Below are 25735 nucleotides of genomic sequence, written 5' to 3'. Positions count from 1 at the left end.
AAAACCCACACGCTGCCCTGCCCGTAGGGCCACAGTGGCAGCTGTCACAGGCCCTGGGCCACTGAATATGGAGCCTGTGAATGTCTGTGTTTATAGTCACAGAGGATTTTAAAGATCATGTCGGAAAGTAAAAGTGGGCGATTTGATTAAGTACAGCCTACTTGAAAGTTGTGCTGGATACAGTAGCGCGTGAAGGTCATGACTGACTGATGTGGGAGACACCTGGTAATCGGAGCTGTGTTTGAATGTTGTCCTTCGCCCTGTCCAGCTCGCACCTCCCTGGAACTGAATCCAGCTGTGAACATGGCCTTCTCTAGGTTCAGGCTGTGACCCGGGTTCTGCCCCGTCATGACTCCTTGTGTTTATTGAGTTAATGAAAGACCACTCCGCAGAAGATCAGGAGTTATTCCTGAAAATGAAATTGGCTGAGGGCTTCGTCTTGAAACTTTGAAAAGAACAGAAAAAGAAACTGAAACCGAATCCTAAAATGAAGGGAACAGTTCCTAATGCTGAATCCGTGACAGCCCTGGGCTGGCCGTGGGTGATGCTGGGCTGTGAGCCTCAGGCTCTGGTCCCCACCGAGGGTGGCCTCTGAGCCTGGGTGGCAGTTACAGCACCGTGCCTGCCTGGGGATGGGGGGTGCTTCATGACAACGTATTTCACTAAACCAAATACCCTTGTTGGGAATTTGCATTTTCAAAGGAAACATTAAATAACCAAAACCAAAACATTATTATTATTTTTTTTTATGGGGAGGTGAAAGTCATTTTCTGAGAAACAAATAATGACTGTTGACAATTGGGGATGTTGAATATGGAACGGATGGTGCCAGGAAATTCTGCCCAAACTGTTGAGTGACAACCATAAATTCCAGCACCTCTCCTGGCAGCACTGAGAGCTGTAAAGGTGAGCCCCAGGGGAGCCCTCAGCCAGGACAAGTACCGTGGTGACCAGGTAGCTGAGTCCTCCAGATCCTGCCGGGGAAACCTGACTGATTTGGGTTATACCAGCCACCTGCTTTGTTCCAGATGGCGAACTTGAAAGACCAGAACAAAGCAGCACAGGTATGGCCACTGGTTAGCCTACCCAACACGCCTTGTTCTGCTCACGGAACCCTCGGACGTCAGCACAGAAGCTTGCATGGATTTCGACTCTCTCATGAGCTGAAATCAAGACATTTCCCCAGAGCTCTGCCTGTGAAACAAAGCAGACACTTGGCATTTCCAGATGCTGTGTGAACGATCTTTGTTCAGGACCACTTCTTAATGATGTGCAGAAGAGAAGGGCAGAGAGTGGACCAACCCAGTTGGAACAGCTTAAGATGGTGGAGATAGAGGACTTGACGCAGGGGTGTGAAAAGCCTAGGAGCAGCCAGACGCCTTTGCACACCAATTACAGTTTATGAGGCTGCAGGGTTGAGAGAGCAAACTTAAGAAGTGGGAGGAAACATGAAAACAACAGAAAAGCAATGGAGAAGCTGCAAATGCAGAATCATCACAGCCAGGAGGCCAAAGCCCATGTTTCATAAGGAGTAGGCATAATTTCCGCGGTTTAATGTGATATTAAAGAATGCTAATCTTGTTGACATTGAAAAATGGAAGCATTTCCACGGTTGATAGGGAACAGTTCCTACAAACCTGACATAGTTTATTATTATATGAGTAAAACTTTGCGTTCTTTTTTTAATAATTTTCTTAGAAATATAATAGAGTCTGTTCATGAGAAACACTTGGTATAAAATAGTTCAAGGCTTTTACAAACAAAAATAAGTAAAAATATCATGGTACACCTCAGGCTAAAGGCACCAGGTGATACTGCAGGGCTGCTGAGAGCCCAGGCATTGGGGCGGTGGGGGGGGGGGGGCGCGGATCATTTCCACTTCCCATCCAGGGGAACTTTCACAGGAGTCCAAAAACTGGCTCTAAAATGATTTGGGTCACAGACCCCTTTGAGAACTTGAGGAAACGTGCTGGTGGTTTGCGCAGCAATCTTGGAGGCATGGCCCACCTAGAACTTGTAGGATTTCAGGTGTCTGTGGATCCCCTGGTCCTTTATGCCTTTATTTCCTTATTTACGTATTCATATACTCAGTCGGGTACTGCAGAATATTACAGACTCTGAAAATATGTTCACGGAGGCTTTGCAGGGTAAGAAAAATGTTTGTTTTAGACATTGAGTTGTAAAAATGCTGAATTTAAAAGTTGCTCGTACTTCCCTCAATCATGTTAAAAAAATAACATATATTTACACACACACACACACACACACACACACACACACACAGAGAAAGCACCAGAATCAAAGGGGAGGATCTAATGAGGAATCGTTGTCCCCGGGAGGAGGGGTGGTGAGTACTTGCCTCCTCCCTTGTTGTGTTTCTCCCCACGAAACCCGGTGCACACACTCTGTCCTCACAGAATCTCTTCTGTTGGTGCAGCACCTCTGAGAGGCCCCTAGCGAGCTCTCGACCAGGCTTTCTGGACACTGCTTTGCGTCCTCAACCCAAGTGTGACTGTCAGGGCACCCTGTGTGGGGAGAGGATGGAGGCCACCAAGACAAAGGAGAACCGGGCATCTTCACAAATCCTGTCTTCCCTCCAGATTCAAGAGGAAATCTTGTTCTATCAGTTCACACTCAGAAATGCTGTGGAACAGGAGACAAGTTTTCTGCTCGGGACCCCTGAGCCCTCCTCGTAGACTCGGCCGAGGCAGAGCCTCCTGACAGCTTCCCGGGCCCTGCTGTCCCTCGATGCCCCATCACGCTGACAGCTGGACGCATCTCCGGACCCTGCTACTCCTGCAGGGGTCGCGCTGCTCTGTCTGAGGGAAGGAGATCACGGCTTCTCCTTTCCCCTTGGGGATGATTTCCAACAACCACCGACGCGGAGCCCCATGGGCCCCGAGTTTTCTGTAGAATTTTCAATTTTTGCTTACACGCCCTGAACAAGGAGACAAATATGAGTGGAAATCAAGTCCTCTCAGAGTCCAAATGGCCGTCTCCCCAGGATCCAAGGACCTCGATCCAAATGGGTACTCCTTACGGGACCACATTTCACCTCCCGGCTCTCCCGCCCCAGATGGGTCCCACCGTGGCTGTTCCCTCAGCCCTCCTGTGGGTGGACTTGTGCAAAGCTTTGGGGACACACGCAGGCTTATCTGAGAGCAAACGGTGATGCCACGGGGCTGAGCTGGACCCGACCTCCCCACCTCCATCACCTGCTGACGTGCCTATCGACAAAGAATGCTTTTACAGTCAGAAGAGAGAGGAACAGGGCTGCTTCGAGAAACATCCTCAAGCATCAGAAACTGCTAACAAATTGAAAGAAAGACGAGCAGACATTATAGGCCTCCTGCTGGAAGTCATCACTTTTGAAGTAATCACACAAAACAAACAAACAAACAAAAAACCCACATCTGACAAAGATTTTAGATCCACCTAAATTACAGGAAGTACAGAGGAGCATACTAAGTGATACCACAGAGATATAACTTGCAAAGTCCTGAAATCAGCAAAAAAAAAAAAAAAAAAAAAAATGAAGACGCAGTAAGGTGTGCAATCTTTCTGTAACAGATAAATGGAATAGAAAAATGAGATTACAGAAGAACCTACAGACTAAAAGAGAAGAAAGACACATCAACCAATTGCAAAATATGAGCTTTATTTGGATTCTGACTCTGACAAGCGGATGAAATTTTGACATCGACGACATACTTGGGAATGGAACGCTGAGTATTTAATGACATTAAGAGATTATCGTTAAAATTTTTAGATGTCACAATGGTATTGTGGTTAGGTTGAAAAATCTAAGACTCCTTATCTTTTAGAGATGTGAATTGAAATATTAATATGTCTAGAATTTGCTTCAAAATGCTATAGGGATGGGGGCATAAACTGATCATCTTTGGAGCTGAGTGGACACGGAGGGCCTTTATTTTTGTACAAGTTTGAAATTTTCTTTAGAAAAAAGTTTTCTAAAGAAAAAAATTTCTTTAGAAAAAAGGGAACAGACACACTGTTGAGGGGAGTTATTTCCAAGTAGAAGGAACCTGAAAGCCAAGGGAGGGGAAGCATGACCATCAGGAATGCTAATCGGGGAAGTTAGAAGGGGCAGGGGCCCAGGGAGACTGCCCGGCGACTGAAAATAACTGTGCACCTACAGACAGTAGGTGGGAAATGATGCAGGTCAATGCCCGCGCAGACGCGGCCCTCCGCTGTGGAGAGCCGGCAGTGCCCCTCACTGTGGGTCTCTCTGTCCCCCCAGGTGGTCCGTGGGGAACTGGAGCGCCTGCAGCCGGACGTGCAGTGGAGGCACCCAGAGCCGGCCCGTCCAGTGCACGCGGCGGGCACACTACAAATCGGAGCGGGTCTCCGCCAGCCTGTGTCCGCAGCCCGTGCCCTCCAGCCGACAGGCCTGCCAGCCTCAGAGCTGCCCACCCGCGTGGAGCACCGGACCCTGGGTGGAGGTAACGGGGCAGGGCCGGCGTAGGGCGGCGGCGGGGCCCCTCCTAGGCAACGTGGGGCTGGAGTCTTACCGGGCCTTGCGGGAGCTGACGCGCTCTTCCCGTGCAGTGCTCTCGAACCTGCGGGAAGGGGTGGAGGAAGAGGTCCGTGGCCTGTAAGAGCACCAACCCCTCAGCCAGGGCGCAGCTGCTGCCCGATGCTGTCTGCACCTCGGAGCCCAAGCCCAGGACTCACGAGGCCTGTCTGCTCAGGCGCTGCCACAAGCACAAGAAGCTGCAGTGGCTTGTGTCCGCCTGGTCCCAGGTAGGTGCACTGGTCCCAGGTGGGTGCACTGATCCCAGGTAGGTGCATCTGATTCCAGGTAGGTGCACTAGCCCCAGATAGGTGCACCTGATTCCAGGTAGGTGTGCCGGGGTCCCAGGTGGGTGTACCTGGTCGCAGGCAGGTGCACTAGTTCCAGGCAGGTGTATTAGTTCCAGGTACGTGCACTGGCCCCAGGTAGGTGCATTTGGTCCCAGGTAGGTGCACTGGCCCCAGTTGGGTTCACTGATCCCAGGTGGGTGCACCTGATTCCAGGTAGGTGTGCCGGGTCCCAGGTGGGTGCACTGGTCCAGGTAGGTGTGCCTGGTGCCAGGTGAGTGCACTGGTCCAGGTAGGTGTGCCTGGTGCCAGGTGGGTGCACTGGCCTCAGTTGGGTGCACTGATCCCAGGTAGGTGCACTGGTCCCAGGTGGGTACACTGGTCCAGGTAGGTGCTCCAGGTCCCAGGTGGATGCACCAGGTCCAGATGAAACTGGGTCGACCAGCTCCTGCCTTGGAGCTGCCTCTCGTCTGGTCTCTCTGCTTCTTCTTCCCCCGGGTCTTTGGTCCCTGCCCACCCCCCGGTATTCAGTCCTCCCTCCTGGCACCCACTCCTTGGCGTGTCCTTCGACTTTCTCATCACATCCCTGGAGTACCTCACCCAGGTCATCCACGCGGTCATCACTCCCTCGTGTTGAGCAGAGACTGAGTGGGTGAACGGGTGCAGGTGTGAGGGGAGGGGTGTCCCTTGCACTGACCATGGGGTGGGGCACCCACTGCACCCCAGAGCAGCTGCAGCCGCTTCCCAGGCCATGCTTAGGTAGTAGAGCAGGTGGGTGACCTCAGGAGACAGAGGACCCGTTGCCTGAGAGGAGCGTGCATAGGCAGGCTTCACGTTTGGGGAAGAGACTGCTTGGGCTGGGTTTGCTCGATGCCTTGTGCTGCTGAAGGCTGGGAAGCCCCTCATTTGCACTGTCGGGGGGCTGTCCCAGCCCTGCTTCTCTGAGACCAGCATTTGGAAACGCGAGTTTGGAGTGTTAAAGGTTTTGTGACTCGCTTTGGCCCAAGTGGGGGCCGGACACCCTGTGGGGAGCAGACAGAGCTGCCCACCCCCGTGCCCGGGAAGGGACGTCGGGAGGCCATGCCAGCCCCTCCCCTGGCTCAGCGAGCCCAGGGGCTGCCTGAGCGGCCTGTGAGGGGCTCCTTCATCGAGGTGTGCATCACTCGGAGGCATGGGAGTCAGTAAAGCACAGAGGACATCAGAAAGCCAGCAGCCCAGAGAACAGGCGCCACCGCCACCCTCGGGAGCTCGCCTGTAATCCCAGCTGCGGGGCTGCCTTTGCATAGCAGACATGAAAAGAAAGGCCCCAGCTCCCGGATCCCGTGCCCTCAGGGGCAGGCTCAGGGCCGCAGCCCCCTACCCGCACCTCCAATGGCAACCTGTTCAGGAGAGAGGAATGAATCAATAAAGGGATGGTGTGCCGAGCAGGGCATTTAACCCGGGTGAGACAACATGAGCAGGGCATTTAACCCGGGTGAGACAACATTCCGTATGCCACTGAAAACTGAAAACAGCGTCGCTCTTGGATAAAGCCTGCTGCTGCTAAGGTAGAATTCCTGGTCCTCTCCCGCCTGGGACCCGGGAACATCAGCGTCTCTAGGACTGAATCGCGCTGTCCTTAGAAGACTATGGTTTCTGTGCGTATCCCCAGAGGCTGAGTCGTTAGGAAGGAAGCAACTTGGGCTGCATAGTGTCTAGGAGGTGTCGCCCTGGGAAGCCCTTGCACTGAATGTATAACACATGCGGGCGCATGTGTGAGCGTGCGCACACACACACACGCGCACACACACACACACACACACGCACGCACACACACACACCCCAGAACTTCTCTCTTAGGCATGGCCCCAGCAAGGCCCTGGGAGGAGTCCTCCAGCTCCTTCCTGGCATCAGGACACACAGAGCACACCTGTAAGCCAGGTCTGAGCATGAGTGTGAGGCCAGAACCCGGGCACCTGGGCTCCTCCGCTTATGTGATCTGCGGACGTGTCAGCCCAAGGCAGCAATGCCAGCCACTGGGACCTTCCCCGTGACCTCCGAGCCGGCCTTTTGGACTTCTGTGTCATCCCTCTGTGACAGGTGGTTGCAGCCTCCGCCTGGCCACAGATTTGCCCAGGGTCCCACCGCCCATGCCAGAGGGTCCGGCTGCAGTGACAGCTCAGGCTCAGAGCACATCACCGTGGGACCGAATAGGTTTGCTGTCTGTGCTCGCTCTCTTCAGCGCAGCACTCGGCTTTCTGAGGGTGATTGTGAGCCCTGGGTTTCCCCTGCCTGCCCCTGCCTTAGGGGCCAGCATCACGCTGCAGTTGGGTGGTGTGAATCCATGGAGCTACACGTGGAGCTATTAAATTTCAGTGCATTCTGGTATCAGTTACAGCCCAACATTTAAATTTCCCAGTGAAGCAGTAGCTCCAGAATTACTCTCTTCACGGTTTCTGATTGCCCTGCCCCAACGCATGCCCCCAGTGCTAGACCACTGTGACCGCAAGCTCTTCCTTTTTATGGCAGATACTGTAACACCTTTCTAACATGCCAAGGTCCCATATATTCCACTGACCATTTACACTTAGGTAAACGGTCAAGCTGATATAATCAGGAGGCTTCTTGACTCAACGATTTTGTAGAAGAGACAGTCGCCACCGGAGAAATACCTCTCACTCGCATCCTTCGTTGTCTTTTCTTTTCAGTGCTCTGTTACCTGTGAAAGAGGAACACAGCAAAGATTCTTCAAATGTGCTGAGAAGTACAGTTCTGGGAAGTACCGCGAGCTGGCCTCGAAGAAGTGCTTGCACCTACCGCAGCCCCACCTGGAGCTGGAACGCATCTGCTCCCCATTTCCCTGCCCTAAGCACCCCCTGTTCGCGGCTGCAGGCTCCCCACAGGCCGGCTGGTTTGCCTCGCCCTGGTCTCAGGTAGGGGTGAAGGGAGGGCGGGCAGAGCCCCTGCTCAGTGTTGGTGGCTGGCCTGGGTGGAGAGGTTCCTGCTGAATGTGAGCTGCTCGAAAGCAGATACAGTCACAAAACAACCATCCCGACTGGTATTTACCGAGAGATCGCTTTGTGGCAAGTGTCCTGCTAAGTGTTTTACTGTGTATCCTACACTCCGACAGATGGGTATATACATACATACATACATACATGTACATTTTATGTATACAGTCCCCAGTGCCTACCAGGGCACCGAGCCCATACTGAGTATTCACAGAATGTTTGCTGAATGTGGAATTCTAAACAAAAAACAAATTCAATGAGTGACTCAGGGGGGCTTCCCTGGTGGCGCAGTGGTTAAGAATCCACCTGCCAATGCAGGGGACACGGGTTCGAGCCCTGGCCTGGGAAGATCCCACATGCCGCAGAGCAAATAAGCCCGTGCGCCACAACTACTAAGCCTGCACTCTAGAGCCCGAGAGCCACAGCTACTGAACCCACGAGCCGCAACTACTGAAGCCCGCACGCCTAGAGCCCGTGCTCTGCAACAAGAGAAGCCACCGCAAGGAGAAGCCCGTGCACCACAACGAAGAGTAGCCCCCGCTCGCCGCAACTAGAGAAAGCCCGCGTGCAGCAACAAAGACCCAACGCAGCCAAAAAAATTTTTAAATAAATAAATCAAAAAAAAAAAAAATGAGTGACTCAGGGCAGCCGCTTCTGGTCCTTATTTAGAGAACTACCCCCCAACAGCGCAGTAAAAGCTCACACGTGTCTGGGGTTTTGTTGTCACTGTCATTGATATTCCATGCCCTGTTGAAAGACCATGTGTAGCGACATCATCTTTAAAAACCAAAGACCATTCTCCCTCACCAACCACATGCCTCCTCCTGCTTACCCGGGACCGCATTTGAGACAAGCACACCCAGCCCATGTGGCTGGCGGGCAGGCTGGAGCACGTGTGTTTCTGGTCACTGAGGATCTCGCCAAGTCTGTGTACCTGATGGGATGAGGGAGGAAAGCTCCCAGAGGAAGCAGCGGGGACGTGGCCAGACCAGCTCCTAAAGAAGCAAGCTGCTGGGTCCCCAGCTCCACAGAAATCTGTAACCAGTGTTGATCTGGGTAAGTTTTACTAAGGACTGAACAATTACTGTTATGGATCTGCCAGCAGGGCAGGCCACACCCCAGGCAAGGCACACTCGTCTGCACCACCTGTCCTGGAAAGGACGTCAGCGTTCTGTGTGGAAATCAGTGCCAGCCAGGGGCCAGGAGGCGTGACTGGTGCAACCACAGTGCTTAGCCAGACGGGACCAGTGGTGCCTGACTTTGACCAGCTCTCCCTCCACCTGAGTCTCCTCACGTGTTTCCTGGCCTCCAGGACCCATCTTCAGTCCCTCCTGATGCAAAATCCCTTTCCTGAGGCCCGCACACCATGACGGCCGCTGTGCGTGGCTCCTCTCAGAAGGGACACCACACCCTGCCTCCTGGGCATGTCCTGTGTCTTGCCGTGAACAGTGTCCCCAAAACTCATGTCCACCCAGGACCTCAAAGTGGGATCTTATTCAGAAATAGGAAGTTTGCAGGTTTAATTAGCTAAGATGAGGTCATTCTGGATTCGGGTGAACCCTAACCCAATGACCCATGTCCTTATAGGACACACGGGGGAAAGGCCATGTGACAATAGAGGCAGAGGTCACATTGATGCAGCTACGTGCCCAAGAACACCCAGGATTGCTGGCAGCCACTGGACTGTGGAAAAGGATGAACAGATCCCCCCTTAGGACCTCCAGAAGAGATGGAACTTGCTCCTTCTGCCAATGTCTTGATTTTATACTTCTGGCCTCCTGAACTGAGAGAGTTGTTTCTGCTGTTTCAAGCCCCCCAGCTTGTGGTCATTTGTTCCAGCAGCCCTGAGCATCTAACACGGTGGTTATTGGTGTTACTGAACCTAACCTGGGTCTGCTTGCCCAATGCACAGCAAAGCCAATCTACTGACACCATTTTGTGGTGAAGGAAAGTACAGTGTTTACTGCAGGCACCAAGCAAGGAGAACAGGCCCAAAAAGACCCAAACTCCCTGACAGCTTTCAGGAAAGGGTTTTTAAAGACTGAGGGAGAGGGTTGTGGGGTACATGATCAGCTTGTTCGCAGTTCTCTGATTGGTTGATGGTGAGGTAACAGGGTGGTATTTCAGGAATCTCAGTTGCCGATTTTCTGGCCCCAGCCCGTATGGGCTCTATGTGCTGGTTGGTGGTCAGCATGCAGTTAACTTTCTCCACCTGGTGGGGTTTCAGTGTCTGCAAAACAACACAAGGACACGGCTCAGTATGTTATCTGTAGCCCTTGAGGAGGAACCAAAGGTCCTTGACTTTGTTTTATGGCTAAACTGTTATTATTTTGTCTTGCTGGACTATTTTCCTTTGTTTCTGCATTTTTTAACTTCTCTGATTAAATTTTAATTTTTGGAACTTGGGGAAGGCCTAGGAGGTTAAAGCTTTTCTACAAACAAGAGGTGGGGGACACCAGGGGTGTCTGTCCCCAGGAAGGCCTGACAGGGTGCTGCTCAGTTTCAGTTGTGTCCTTCTCCCATCATGTTTCCTCCTGACCACCCCTGCCAAGGGTGACTCCCAGCAGCAAGGGCTGTATCTTAAGTGCCTTCACATTCCTCTTCGCCCAGCTTGGAGTCTGAGGACAGTGGGCATGTGAGCTACAGCAGCTGAATCCGACAATACCATGGTGTCCGCCAGCACAGGGGCTTCTCCAGCAGGAGGAACATGAGTGTCAGAGGGGAGACCTCAAGGCTCTGTGACCCGCAGTCCCCTGATCCAGGAATGGCCAAGAGGTGATGGGCGGTGGGCTCTTTCACTCTCAGCTCTCCTGATTGCCCACAGACCGGGGTCCCCCAGCATGGCACCCACCCTCCCTCATGTGTGCCGGCCACCAACAATTCTATCAAACAGTCTTCTGACGTAAACCCAACCCTGAATGCAAACCTGAAATGAACAAGTTTGACAGAGCAAAAATCACACAGAATTATTATTTTTATCTAAGCCCAAAGGAAACAAACAAAAATATATATTGGAACCAACTTAATCCATCACGGAATTTTTTTCAGTATTAGCTAAAATTTTACTAGAATAAAACCAGTTCAAAATCCCCCCAAATGAAACCCCAATTCATTCTGTTGGAGCTCTGCTGTGTATGTGAGCCCAGGATTGGCTGGTAATCAATAATCTTCTTTAGAAATCGCAACATCCCAGCCCAGCCATTGCCGTCCCTCTGGTTCCTCTGCCATATCCCTGATCCCAAACTCTGAGCTCTGCAGAAGGAAACCATCCCTCAGTCCTCGGAGAGGAAGAGACAGAAAGACCTTCCACCCACTGTATGCACTGCCCTCTAGCTGTGTTCTTGCTTTGCTTTTGGTTCCTCTTATCTTCAAACTTGATGTTGCTTTTTCATTTACAAATATATGAACTCCTCCCCAAATGGTATTTAAATTAGAATTTGTTTAATTTAGAATATTGGACCAGGGGGCATTTGAACCATATCCTTTTCAAGCATTTGCTGTTTTAAGTAGGTCAAAAGTATGACTAGCTACACACTTTTCCCTTCAATTTTCCTCTGAGTGCACAGGCTTTCCAGCAAGGTGAAGGGCTGGATGAGCTAAGAAGCTGAGTTGAGTTGTTTCTGAGGCAGATGCTTCGCTTTCTCTGTCTTTTTGAGAATGTGGGTCAGAGACAAGTACAGGTGGTTCCCAAGACCGTGGTCCCTCTGTCCGTGGGGAGACTGAGGCTACTGAGAGTGAATCAGGCCAGTATTCACCCCACTCTGCTCAATTCAGAGACTTCAGGCAAATTTAGAAAAAGAAAAACAAGGTTTATCCTTTTTTAATTTAAGCCAAAACCTAAAACCTAAAAATACATCTTGCATAGTTTTCACCAGCCTGAAATATTCAATCTGTCTGTCTAATAAGTCATTTTTATCATAAGCTGCTTGAAGATCTTATCCAGTGTGACTCATCTATTACATTCCGAGTCCATAACTTTTGGGAGTCATAACTCAAAGGCGATGTTTGCCGTGAGCTCTTGTACCCAAGGCTCTGCGCCCTTCAATCGTGGGAAATTGTGGGACAGAAATGCATGGCCAGTGCCTGGCTCAGCTTTGCCCCCAGACAGGTTATTCCTGTAACAGCAGGAAGATGGCGGGTTCTGTTGTCTGATCAGGAGAGTTTCTGTTGGTCTCAATGGCCCGGCTTATCATTTTGGTTAGTAGTGCATCGCCTGGCAGGACGGACTTCATTCATTTGGGTCGTTTGGGCTTAGCATCCAGTGGATCACACGCTGGTCTTGGAAAGGCTTAAGTAGGAACACCTGCTGGACTGTGTCTGGCTCTACGTGACAGAGACTGGGTGTGTTCTCAGTGCTGGAGTGCCGGGGCCCTGTCTTGTTCCGGGGTTCCTCACCAGGACTGTGCACAAGTTGATGTGGAGACCCTTGGGCTCTCAGGGGCAAAGAGCCATGTCCCCGACGTCATCGATAGGGTTTTCTATCTTGGCAACTATGACTGCAACAATGTATCAAACACACACACACATGCACAGACTCACACATATGGGCATACACATGAACACACACACGGGCACACACAGAACATGTGGAGACTTCAGCAGGCTTGGTCTGGATGAGTGTGGTCAGTCCATCACAGAGGGCTGCCCTGCACCCTTGATTCATTCGTCCAGCTCTAATAATTTGCTCTCATCCTCTTCTAATTATGAGGGTGCACAGGAAAACAGGAACCGTTTTGTTGACATTGATGGATAAGGTCGCCTGAGCTGGAGGGAGTCTGCCCGTGACCAATTGAATTCGTACAAAAATGCACAGCCCCATCTATGTTTAGAGCAGAAATTGTGTGTGTTGTCCCATCCTGACTGAGTAGACATTTGGTCTCTGGGAGAAGTTATGGTGGCCGAAGCTCCAGACTTGGAGAGATCCATGAAGGTGATAAATAAGGGAAGAAACTGCCCCCCTCCCCCCCCGTAGAGACTTCACAGAAGGAAGATGAAGGTGTGAGACGTCTGGCTCTCTGCAGTTAACATGCATTTGTTTACTCACTGTTGCTTGCATTTGAGAGATGAACTTTGCCCTGGAAGAAGCCCCATGGTTTTACAGGTTCCTGTGAATGTGACAGGTGGACATTTACCTTAGACTAAGACCATGTAGAACATCAGTCAGGACTTAGAGCTCTCAGACATCGCCTTCCACTAGCATTTTTCCATGAAGACCAATAACATAAACAAGAGTAGTCGCTCTAATTTAAAACAAACCCGGAGGCAAATGTTATTATTTAAAAATGCATCTTTGGGGTTTTTTTGATAATGACTAAGAGTAATCATCAATTCCCCCATTCCTCCAGTCAGAGGTTATGCAGTGCCTCTTGTACAGGGGTGGCCAATCCTCCTAGGAACACGGGGATCGCTGAGGCGACAGGGCACACAGAGGACATCCGGCAAGGAGAGGTCTTTCAGCGTTTCAATGTCCGTAGAGTCTGTCTGAGTGGATGTCTGCCCTGAGATTCCCTGGAAGGGGGCAGGACTGGCCAACCTGCAGGGGCCCTTTCAAAGCAGAGTGTGCTGGTCTGCATGGGGTCCAGGTGAGGACAGGCGTGCGTCACCCTCCAGAAGGCCGTTTAATTCTAGAATGACAAGAAGACCCTCCTTGCTAGACCTCAGGGGGCCGTCCTGCGGAATCCCGCCTCGACGCTTTTCTCCATCTGGTTCCTTGGTTCTTGGACGGAGCCCTGGTCTCAGGCCCTGTTACTGGCAGCAGCAGGTGGGGGTGAAGGGCCAGAGGCGACGGGAGGGGCTTAAGGCCGCGGGGCCCCAGGAGTGGGGTGAGCAGCCCACGCCCGGCTCTTCAGTGGTGGTGTCCCTGCTCGGCACCCTGAAGCCACACGCCCCGGAGTCTGGAGGGGCCCCCTCACCCCTCAGCAAACAGACCCAGAACCACCCGCCCACCCACAGAGTGGGAGTCCTCCACATTTTCTGGCTCGGGGACATTCAGACCGAGGCCCTGGAAGGCGAGCAGAAGTGAGCAGGGTGCGGTGGGGAGAGTCCACGGGCTGAAGATGACAGCGAGCGCCAGGGCCACGCGGGGGAAGGTCTCATCTAACTGTTTGCAGTCAAGCCACGGGCCAGCTTGACGTGCTAGTTTTGTTAGACTGAATGTGACTGAAGCCGGTTCTGAAAATAGAAGAGGAAGGTGCTCTTGCCGGTGTCGTTCCGGTCACTCACTGGACAGCAGTTCTCCGGGTGTGTCCCGACCCGTAGCCGTGTGGCCACACATGCAGGTTCCCGGGCCCAGCCCAGACCTGCTGGCGCTCAAGCTTTGGGCCTGGGCCCCAGCATTCTGCTTGGCTGAGTCCTGTGGTTCATTCGGACACGCATTCGAGCTGGAGAGCCACTGGCGCGGAGGGCGTCTCCAGCAGTAGGGGGTCTGGACGGAGGGCGACAGCAGCTGTCACTCTGCAGGTCAGGGAGCAGATGCAGGACACCGTCAGTGCACGGCACGGCGGCCGCCTCTGTCCTGCCATCAGTAGGACATGGCCTGAGATGCTCAGGCTAAACCCCGTGAAGCTGAGGAAGAAGACCTAGACTTTGACTTCAGACCTTAGTTCCGGTCTCTCTTTCCACTGAGTATTCCTCTCCCAGCAGTGTTGCGTCATACGACTTGCCCTCCACACCTGCTGGCCTCCCGCTCCTCCTGCAGCCCCAGCCCCTCGGTCTGCACCCCAGGAGTCTGCACAGAGATTCCTAGGATCAGCCCATCTGCAAATCCAGTGGAAAATCTGGAATGTGATTTCTAAACCCCATGCTGAGTTTGAGGCCATTATGTTTATGATATAGCTGAACCACTTGCATAGCTTTTCTTTCCTGGGGGAAAAAAAAAAAAGTGAATAAACTTTTTCAGATTCCTTCTTTTTCTTCCCTCTCCTGCTCTATCTCTGGTTTTATCAATGCGAAGGATTTTCAAAATCTGCAGCCAAACATCTTAGTTCTTTCTGTTTACATGAAGAAACACAAAATTTGAGCTATTTGGAGGCTTTTTTCCTAAAAATATGTTTCTCACGGGGAGTGTAAAATCTCTCTAGACCGGTGCTTCTCACACTGGGTGTTCTTATGGATAATCTGGGGGTTGTGCAGATTCTGAGGCAGCGTCCGGAGGTGGGGGGCAGGGATGTTGACAGGGTCCCAGCTGTTGCCAGGGCTGCTTGTCCAGAAACCGAGCTTTGAGTAGCGGCTTTGGAAAGTGCCAGCTGCTTGTGTTCACCACTAGTGTCTGGAGCCTAGAACAGTGCCTGGTAAGAGGAGGAGAATGATTCCCCTTTGTGAATAAATTAACCAATGACAAAAAAAGAATCAAACCACTCGGTGCTGTTTAAGTGATGCAAAACGCTGGCCAGATCTCTTGATTTCTAACTGAGGCATAACATCTTTAACAAGAGTGGAATTCTGCCTCTGCTGCTGTTGATGAAAGAAACTCAACACACAAGGCAGAGACATTCAACGCCTACGGAGGAAGATGTGACCGACGAGACCCTAGGAACCCTGTGACACTGCAGCCCTGTAAGTTCTCAGGCCACGATGGGAGCTGAGCGAGGGCCTGGAACCAGAGTGCAAAGCGCCAAGGCCAGAATTGCGGTTCTGCCGGAATGTTCAGAAAGATGTTATAGGCGGTGGGAAACGTCTGGCTCTATCGCGGATGAGCCTCATGACTCAGGAATCAGACATGAGTCTGCCCACAGCCTTGCTGTTTTCCTGGCTGCCATAGTCGTATACTGAAACTGAACTATTGACGACTTTCGCTGAAATTGGTTTTGAAGAGAAGGGGTAAGCCTCACAGAATGTTCCAAACCCACATGCTTATCAGCTAAAGCCCTGGATTTTCTCTCCAGGGGCCCAGCCATCCTTTCCCCAAAGAGAAAAAAAAGAAGAAGGAACAATTCCTTCAGCTTATGAGTTTTCAGGACTCTCTGTTTCCAACTTTTCTCCCCCCCGAGGGGCAGGTAGAGACGTTTTACTTACTCCATCGCCGAGTCTCTATCCCAGGGGATGTCAAAGCCACTTCTCCAGGCTCTGTTTGCAGCGGGTCCTGAACATCCGGCTGCAGGCCAGCGTCTGGCTGCGGGCTGTTTCGGCTGTGGAAGACCAGACCCAGGGCTGCTCCAATGGGGTCCTGGCACACGGACCTGTACATTCTGGCAGCAGCCTGAGTCATGTGTGTCCCTAAATCTGCACGGCTTTATCCTCGTGTTTTAAAGCAACAATTTAGCTTACCCCCCGGGTACCAGGATATCCAAAACGTTCTCTGACCCCGACTTTTTGCAGGTGCTCCTTTAATTGCTTACATTCTTAACGGTCTTGAACTCACAGCCTTGTCTGAGCACAATTCACATGCTTCCGTCTAGACCTCGAGTCGCCTTCTTTCTGGGCATATTCACTGCTACGAGTTTGGGCTCCTCCATCTCTCTGATCACCCACGTCCCTCCTGGTTTATTGCCGCCAGTGGATCTCAGACGGACCCGCTGCTGTGGTCTGTGGGGTGTGCGCCCAGCCCGCTGGTGAGGGATGGTCTGACCCAGCTCTCCTTCCTACTCTGGCTCCGCTGTGCTCTGCGCCTTAGAGGGCGGGGGCCTCGGCGTCGGGAAACAAAGTTCCCGGGAGCATGTGAAGGAGCCCGGGGAACCTCCAGACATGCAGAGTCCCTGCGCTTGGGGTCTGAAGGGGCTGAGTGTCCACTCCTGGGGAGTTGGCTTGTCAAGCTTTTCCAGGTCAGGGGCACCAGAAAGGCTGGCTTGGTGATGGCATTTCATGAAAGACCCATAGCCTGTGTCCCCAGATGCGTGCCACTTTTTGGTGTCCATCAGACCCTTGATGACTCAAGGACATTCAGACTTCTGGGCACTTCTCCCCAGTGTCCATAACTGGGAAAAATCCAGAATCTGCTCAGCGACCCACAGTGGTTGAGGCAGACCACCGTGAGGAGCCTGGGGGCGGTGGCGGGGGGGAGCTTGCGAGAGCAGCTGGCCCTAGGACCTGGTGGCCCCGGGCGACTGTCGCTTGTGCTTCTCGCAGTGTACGGCCAGCTGTGGAGGCGGCATGCAGACGAGGTCCGTGCAGTGCCTGGCGGGGCGCCGGCCGGCCGCGGGCTGCTCCGCGCACCAGAAGCCCGCGGCCTCCCAGGCCTGCAACACCCGCTTCTGCCCCATCGCACAGAAGAAAGGTGAGTGTCGGAGCCCCTCGGCTGACCTTGGCGTTTCGGGGGGGCCGTCCCATTTCCGGAGTGTCTCCTAAGAGGGCTGAGCAGGTGCGGGGTGCCCGCTAGGTCGTGGGGCTCGTGTCGGCTCCCCGGTTCTCTCTTTATCTCCTCCCCCAGCTTTCCCATGACATAGCCCGCAAAGCAGACCCCTTGCTTCTCACACCTCCCCAGAAATGACTCAGATGGTTGGGAAATCAGATCACTTCTGTTTCACTGCTGCTCCTTATATTCAGAGAAGCCGATTTTAAGTAGAGCAGCCTTTTCCCCCCGAGGTAAAGGAGAACCCAGATTATTCCTTGGATGAGCTCTAAACGCCATCCCTGTGCACACGCCCTCGGTGCCTCAGGTATTTGCGGGGACCATGCCCTGTGTATCTGTCGAGGTTTCTGGAAGAGAAAATGGGGCTGGAGGAGAATGAGTGGTCTGGATCAGTCAGGGACTCGGCAATTCCACAGAAGCCCCATCGCCTTGGGTGGATGAGTGGTTACGTGGATGGGTTTAGCACAAAAAGCAGAAAATTTCAACTTTGCAGGAAGCTTCCAAGAAAGGTCTTGTGAAAACAGCACAACCCACGCGGCCCATTTGACCTGAAGAGCTGCCCTCCTTCAGCAGCCTCAGGGCAATGACAGGTTTACCTTGATGTGCTGGAGTTATTGCCAGTGGCAGCAGGCACGGGGTGCTGGCACGGTGACTAACTGGGGACCGCTCACTTTCAGATGCCTTCTGCGAGGACCGCTTCCGCTGGTGCACGCTGGTGCCCCAGCACGGGATGTGCAGCCATCACTTCTACGGCCAGCAGTGCTGCAAGATGTGCTCCGCGTCCAACCTGTGAGCCGACAGGGCGCAGGAGGTACCTGTGTCCAGCACCGGCGAGCTGCGTGGTCTACACCGGGGCGCGTCCGAGGACGATGGAAGCTGGGAGAAGAAAAACCATCCGGGGCTCTTATATACAATTCCGTGCATGCCTGTGTGTGTGTGTGTGTGTGTGTGAGCGCGTGAGCGTGTGTGTGACTCGTGCGTGTGAGCGCATCCCCGGGCACATGGACACGCTCTCGGGGAGGTGGGGATCTGCAGTCAGGCCGCAGGGCGCACTGCGCAGCAGGGCACGTGCTCACCTAGAACTGCAGGGCTTTGTCAAGGAAGGCAGGCCAGGAAATGAGGGAGAAGTACGGAACGCCTGCCTCTAAGGATGCCGGCCCAGCTCCCACGTGGAGGTCCCTTTGGACAGCGGGATCAGCTTTGGGCTGCGTCCCCAGGCCCATCCTACCCCAAGAGCAGTTTCTCTGCATAGGGACCCGGGGCCTGGGCAGGGGAGCTGGTCTCCATCCTGATCGGGGACCTCGCCTCTGGAAACGGGGAAACGAGATCCCTGCCATGGTGCTTCTGTCCCTTTCAGACTCGTGTGCTGGAGGAGAGAATCTTCTTATTTTACGTTTTATCTTTCTCAGTTATTTACAAGTGAGTCTTCCTATTTAAACCCATTTCTTACTGCTTTTCTATTTCAAGTGACAGAATTACAGGCTGTATCTGAATTAGAGACTTACCGGTTACACCGGATCCCCACTGTCCTACTGAAGACTGGTGGTGGGTCCACTTGGGCAGACGTCAAGCGATGACCTTGGAGCCCTGTGTTTCGTTTCTGTATTTTGCGGGGTTTTCAGAAAAAATGCTTCCGTAAATTTTGGTTGTTTTTGTAACACCCATTCAGAAGGAAGGCCTATTTCCTGGTGAAAAGCTGCGCGGCGGGCCTCTGACATCCTCCCGTCAGTATCCGTGTGGCTTTTAATTGTTTCTTGCGGTGCGATCTCCATTCCAAATGGCACCTGGATATTTATATTTGCTGAAGTTTTATAATAAATTTTATATTGTGCGGTGTGCTTCTGAACTGCTCGTGAGTCTTCATGAGGTCTGCTCTGAGATGCGAGGGCTGGCACAGAGACCGGGAAATTGGCCTCAGAGAGGGAGAAATGGGGCTCCAGAACCCGGTAGAAAGTGCTGGAATGAGTCTGAGGAGAAAGTGCCCCCGAATGAGGAGGCTTCAGGGAAGACGGTTGGTGAGGGTGGCAGCCTGTGCAGGGGGGCACTGCTGCGGGGTCATCCCGCCCAGGGACCAGGTTTTCTACGGCTTCACCTGCAACCTGCGCAGGGCAGGTGCAGCCTCTCTAGAGATGACACGATTAATTGAAAGGTGACCCCTGACCCTGTTATCCCTGCTGTATTAGTCAGCATTCTCTAGAGACACAGGCACAATATATTTATAGAGGGGTGGGTGTTGTAAGGGATTGACTCACACGATTGTGGGAGCTGGCAAGTCCAAAACCTGTACGCCAGGCAGCAGTCCAGAAGTTCGGGTAAGAGTTGGTGCTGCAGCCTCGAGCCTGCAGAGGTTCTGCAGAGCGGCAGGCTGGAAACTCAGGCAGGGTTTCTTTTTTTTTTTTTTGAAATTGAAACCATGATCAAAAATCCTCCAACAAACAAAAGTCCAGGACCAGATGGCTTCACAGGTGAATTCCATCAACATTCAGAGAAGAGCCAACATCCATCCTTCTCAAACTCTTCCCAAAAATTGCAGAGGAAGGAACACTCCCAAACTCACTCTATGAGGCCACCATCACCGTGATACCCTGCTTTTTTCTCCTGTAGTAGAGAATGGAACCACCATTTACTGACTTCGCATTGAAAATGAATCTCAGAATTCCTGGTTGTCCAGTGGTTAAAACTTGGTGCTTTCACAGCCATGGGTTTGATTTCGATCCCTGGTCTGGGAACTCAGATCCCGCTGGCTGGATCTTACCCATCGGTATGGCCGTCCCAACAGAGTCTGTGGGTGAACGTGGGACCGGGGCACAGAGGCCCCTCCCGGCCCCGAGACAGAGTCAGGCCAGAGGGCGCCCACGCCGAGCCTCAGACCCTTCTCAGAGCAGCGGGCACAGTGCCCTCCTGGCTCTCTTTACCTCGTGCCGGCCCAAGGTACCGAAGTTCCCCACCAGCGAGCAGATCCCTCAGGCAGGGTTTCTCTGTTACAGTCTTGAGGCCGAATTCCTTCTTCTCAGGGAAACATCAGTCTTTGCTCTTGGGACCTTCAACTGATTGGATGAGGCCCACCCCACTGTGGTGGATGATCGGCTTTACTCAAAGTCCACTGATTTAAATGTGAAATGTTAATCACGTCTATACATGCACCCCAGTGTTCACAGCAGCACTATTCACAATAGCCAAGACATGGAAGCAACCTAAATGTCCATCAACAGACGAATGGATAGGGACTTCCTTGGTGGCACAGTGGTTAAGAATCCACCTGCCAATGCAGGGGACACAGGTTCAAGCCCTGGTCCGGGAAGATCCCACATGCCTCGGAGCAACTAAGCCCGTGCGCCACAGCTACTGAGCCTGCGCTCTAGAGCCTGTGTTCCACAACAAGAGAAGCCACCGCAATGAGAAGCCCCTGTGCCACAACGAAGAGCAGCCCCCGCTCGCTGCAACTAGAGAAAAGCCCGTGCGCAGCAGTGAAGACCCAACACAGCCCAAAATTAATTAATTAATTAATTTTAAAAAATACTTTAAAAAAAAACACATGAATGGATAAAGAAGATGTGGCACATATATACAATGGACTATTACTCAGCCATAAAAAAGAATGAAATATTGCCATTTGCAGCAACATGGATGGACCTAGAGATTATCATACTAGGTGAAGTGAGCCAGACAGAGAAAGACAAACATCATATGATATCACTTATATGTGGAACCTAAAAAATTATACAAATGAACTTACTAACAAAACAGAAACAGATTCACAGACATAGAAAGCAAACTTATGGTTACCAAAAGGGATAGTGGGGTGGGTGGGATAAATTATGAGTGTGGGATTAGCAGATACACACTACTATATATAAAATAGGTAAACGACAAGGTCCTACTGTATAGCACAGGGAACAGTATTCAATATCATGTAATAAACTATCAACATAGTGGAAAAGAATCTGCAAAAGAATATGTACATATGTATATGTGTATGCGTGTATATATATATATATATATATATATATATATATATATATATGGAATCACTTTGCTGTACACCAGAAACTAACATAACATCGTAAATCAACTAAACTTCAAAAAAAAATTTTTTTTAATTTTTAAAATGTTAATCACATCTAAAATACACCTTCACAACAGCGCTGCTCTGGTGTTTGACCAAGCAAGTGGACCTCAGAGCCCAGCCTAGTTGATATGTAGAATTAACCATCACACCAATCCCCCTTGGATTGGATTAAGCCAGCCCTAACTGGGGACCCGGAAAACCTGCAGCTGCGCCTGGGATTACACTGGACACCTGCCTTCCCACACGCCAGCTGCCCCCAGTGCAGCTCCTGGTGCGGCCAACCCCACGCCCCATCTGCACCTCCCTGGCTTGCAATAGCGCCTGCTGCTGGTGGGGCAAGGCCAGCCCTGCACCACCTCAGTGAGCCCGTGGGCCCACCGTGTGGGAGATGGTCCGAATCCCGTTTCACTGGCCTGGCTCTGGGAAGGGTGCAGAGTGGCCAGACGTGGTCCCGTCTTCAAGGACTTGTTTCACCAGGAAAATATCGTCCGGCCCCAAAGCGCTGCATTACAAGGGCAGGGAGGAGCAGAGGAGGGGGAGACTGGCCCCCATTGGGAGGGGAGTGACAGACCAGAGGGGCAGGCTGCCACCCAGACCCTTCACGTAGGGGGAAAAGAATGACAAGAGGCGGCTGCAGAACGAAGCTGCCTGATCTGCCCTCGGCTCTGTGCTGGAGGAAAATGAAAGATAAAGGGCCTCACTGGGCAAAGTTTTGCAAAATCCTTTGCAAGACAGTAAGATAGCAAGAGGCTGAAATTAAAGGCCAAATATAAAGGAGGCTGTGTTTTAATATGTGATTCAGATGCCATTGTGTGGTCGCTAGAAGCCGGGGCCCTGTGTGAGTGGGCTGGTTCCTGTCATCCTGAAGGGGACTCAGTTCCAGCTTGAGGCCCTCTTGCCTACCTCAGGCACATTTTTTCTGCTAAAAGAGTATCACTGATTTCATCATCAAAATTACAGTTCAAAATTTAAAAATAGTCATTCTGCATTTTCCACATACTAAGTTTGCCATTCCTTTTTTTAAAAAATTTTATTGAAATACAGTTGATTTACAGTGTTTTGTTAGTTTCAGGTATACAGCAAAGTGATTCAGTTATATATATATCAAACTCTCTCTATATATAACTATCTCTATAGATAACTATCTATAGATATATAACTATCTATAGATATATAACCATCTACATATTCTTTTTTAGATTCTTTTCCCTTATAGGATATTACAAGATATTGAGTATAGTTCCCTGTGCTGTACAGTAGGTCCTTGTCAATTATCTATTTTATATATAGTAGTGTGTATCTGTTAATCCCAAACTCCTAATTTATCCCTCCCCCCCTTCCCCTTTGGTAACCATAAGCTTGTTTTCTATGTCTGTGCATCTATTTTCTGTTTTGTAAATGAGTTCATTTGTATCATTTTTTTTAATTCCACATATAAGTGATATCATATGATATTTGTCTTTGTCTGAATTATTTCACTTAGTATGATAATCTCTAGGTCCATCTATGTTGCTGCAAATGGCATTACTTCATTCTTTCTTTATGGCTGAGTAGTATTCCATTATATATATATATATATATATATATATATATATATATACGCACACACATATATATACACATATATATATATACCACATCTTCTTTATCCATTCCTCTGTCGATGGACACTTAGGTTGCTTCCATGCCTTGGCTGTTGTAAACAGTGCTGCTCTGAACATTGGAGTGCATGTATCTTTTCAAATTAGAGTTTTCTCTGGCTACATGCCCAGGAGTTGGATTACAGGATGGTAGCTCTGTTTTTTTTATTCATAAAACTTAAAGAGCATTGTCATAGGCTCTAATTTTCTCTGCTGAGTCCTACAACTGACGATCACATCATCACAAGCTCTGGGCCACAAAATTCACCCCTCTTTTTCCCCTGTACAAGATTCCTGCCCTTTAAAAGTCAGGTTTGCGAAGACATTAGGAGGTTGGATTATAGTGAAACTCAACTTATGAATGGCAGCCCTCCAACAGGGTCATAAATTCAGAGTCTTTAAAATAAGTCCCTTTGAGCAGAGCAGCCGTTCCAGAAAACATTCTCCTGCTGCTCGCAGAGGACAGGCCAGGGATGACAACCTTAGCCTGGTCGCCGGCTGGTGAGGGGTCATCAAAGGCCAGAGCCCAACTCACCTAGCTGGTTTCTTGCCGTGGCCTAGTGTCTGATGCTGATTTCCCCAGTTGCTCTGTAACCATCCACGTGCCTGGTGTCATGACACCCAACACTCGGAGATTCAGAGTGAAGCCTGCTGTCCACTGGGGGAAACCCTTGACCTGCCCAGGTTGCTGCTTCCCTCAGGTGAGCAGAGTCACTGGATCAAGGGGAGATGCCACAGAGATGATGCTTTGCCCCAGAACCAAACCCAGCTTTTCTCGGTCCCTTAGACGTGGAGAAAGGGTGCCGAGATGAGGGACTGGAAACACAGATCTGTCAAGTCCGTGTCCTGTTTTGTCTCTACACAGATATTCAGACATGCACATGCAGAATGCAGGGATGGGCATGTATCTGAAGTCAGGTTTTGTTCCTCATAATTAATTTTGACTTTTTTCAACTCAAAAAAAGCTTTTGGCTTACACACTTCAGCAAGTCCTATTTGCTGATTTCCAGGTGGAAACAGGATCGCTTTGGAGAGTACAAGCGGGCACAATTAATATGCACGCCAGGACGCCAGGGCCAGACACAGGAGTCTCACCTACACACACGACAGACCACGTCACTCACTCACGCTACTTTTATTCTCCTCCAGGTGAGAAAATGGCTTTACTTACCACACTTACCAGATGCCCCAAGGCTGCCAGAAGTGAAGGCAGCAGGGCTCATGCCCTCGATGGGCCCCGATAGCTGAGGCCTGCAGTTTGCACCAGCTTTGCAAAGTGCAAGGGACCGGCAGCTTGGCCCAGGCTAGTTTCTAACACAACACGGCCCAGCCATCATGGTGAGCCCGCCCAGGCCCAGATTCCTCTGGCCCAGCCTCCCTTATCACACCACCGGCCTGGAAGAAGCCACGGCCGCAAATGAGCACGTTGTCTAGAGGCACTGAAAGAAAACAGATTACTCACCTTGTCATTTATGCCACCGTGAATTCCACATGTAGTCACCGCACACCAACTCTGTCGGTCAGCTTGGTGGCTGCAAGGACAACCCCAAGGTCGCGGAGGCTTATAAGGACAAAGGTTTATCTCTGCCTCGGTGGCTGTGCCCGTGGCCTGTGGGACTGTTCTGGGTATCCGCTTCAATCCCGAGTCCAGGGCGAAAGGCAGCCCCCCACCCAGGCCATACTGTTTGGATGGCAGAGAGAGGCAGGTCAGCAGCTGCTGGTCACGGTCGCTGCCTGTTACCGCTTCTGCCCAGAGCAGCCCCGGGTCACGTGTACTCACACCCTGCCATCCAGAGCAAAGCGCACTCAAAGCCAGGGTGAATGAGGCGGGGACCTGAAGTCCTTCCACAGGGAGGCCCTCGTGGCAGACGGCGTGGTGAGGTGTGCACTGCACATACCAGGAAGGGCTTGGCTCTCAGACCAGCCGAATCACCCATCACACGTACTATGTGCCAGGCATAGCGCTGCTTCTACAATCACTCACGTGCGAGTAAATAGGGCCCCTTCCCTTAAAGCTGCTGCAGTGTGATGGTCCTGGACAAGCCGTTTCCCCTCCCTTGCTGTTGGATGTATTGCCTATAAAACAAAGCAATTAGATCTTTCAGATTCCTCAAAAATTCCACGATGCTATCCCTTCCTTTTTATTTATTTTTAAACTAAGCCTTGACTGAAAGTCATGAATTAACCCTGAGCACAGAATCTCGTATCATGCAATCCAGTCAGAGGGAGGGGAGGGTCCCGCTCTGCATTAGAAGCAGATAAAGAGGGCTCAGGGGAATTTTTAAGGACCGTTTTGGTGGTGCCTATTGAAATCCTTACACCCGCACTCATGCACTCACAGCCTCCAGAAATGAGCAGAGCAGAACCCACCTGTAATTCTCCAAGAGCCCACGTGGGTCGAGTCCAGACCAGGGTGTCCAGGGCTACCTGCCCACCCGGCAACAGAGGGAACCAAAGGCAGTGCCACCGCTCCTCCTGCCAGGGTCTCTGGAAGGAACTGTCCCCGGGCCCACGTGCTTGCTGGACTCGGCCTGACAGCGACCTGCCTGCCGCCCATGGTCTCTGGCCTGAGCCAAGACACCCAAGGCTCCCACCTGGGTCACCTGCAGCCATGGGTCACAGAGGTTGAAATTTCTTCTGACCTCAGGTTTGATGGCTGACCCCGGCAGCTGGGTTCTGCGGTGGGTTTACAAAGCATGAAAGCTTGAATCTGAAGTCCGGCAGAGCCTCTGTGGCACCCGTGTACCCTGTGGCTGAGAGGTGAGGCACCCGGCCCACCAGGTGAAGCGGGAGGTGTGGGTGAGCACATTTTGCTGCTTTGCTTGGACGTCTGTCCATCACCATCTTCTCAGGGGCCGAGGAAGGATGCCAACCTCCCCAGGAAACCCAGGCTCAAACCAGGAGATGAATGTGCAGGCCACCCGTCTGC

At 51.5% G+C, this 25735-nt stretch overlaps 1 protein-coding gene and 1 long non-coding RNA gene across 8 annotated transcripts in view; one reads left to right on the top strand and one right to left on the bottom strand.

Annotated features, from left to right (window-relative positions):
• Nucleotides 1-18943, top strand: part of ADAMTS16 (ADAM metallopeptidase with thrombospondin type 1 motif 16) — a 157569-nt gene extending 138626 nt beyond the window's left edge. For 5 of the 7 annotated variants that reach the window (XM_082454362.1, XM_082454361.1, XM_082454360.1 and 2 more), the window contains 5 exons: nt 4262-4463; nt 4570-4764; nt 7509-7733; nt 16875-17022; nt 17775-18943. In XM_082454362.1, coding sequence (XP_082310488.1) covers nt 4262-4463; nt 4570-4764; nt 7509-7733; nt 16875-17022; nt 17775-17890 — 886 coding nt within the window. In that variant the 3' untranslated portion in view covers nt 17891-18943. Of the gene's footprint in view, nt 1-4261; nt 4464-4569; nt 4803-5152; nt 6586-7508; nt 7734-16874; nt 17023-17774 lie in introns of those variants that run through there. The other 2 variants (XR_014261726.1, XM_082454363.1) reach the window with 2 other exon arrangements.
• On the bottom strand, nt 8883-25394 carry LOC309657253. Its single transcript, XR_014261738.1, has 3 exons — nt 24269-25394; nt 17694-19695; nt 8883-10041 (listed from the first exon to the last, which is right to left on the bottom strand). It is a non-coding gene; the product is annotated as an uncharacterized lncRNA (long non-coding RNA).
• Between the last annotated feature and the right edge of the window lie 341 nt (nt 25395-25735).

Source organism: Balaenoptera physalus (genome assembly GCF_965194825.1).
Source record: "Balaenoptera physalus genome assembly, chromosome: 3".
Taxonomy (NCBI): Eukaryota; Metazoa; Chordata; class Mammalia; order Artiodactyla; family Balaenopteridae; genus Balaenoptera; species Balaenoptera physalus.
The sequence above is the reverse complement of the archived record's forward strand: the minus strand, read 5'-3'. Positions and strand labels throughout refer to the sequence as shown.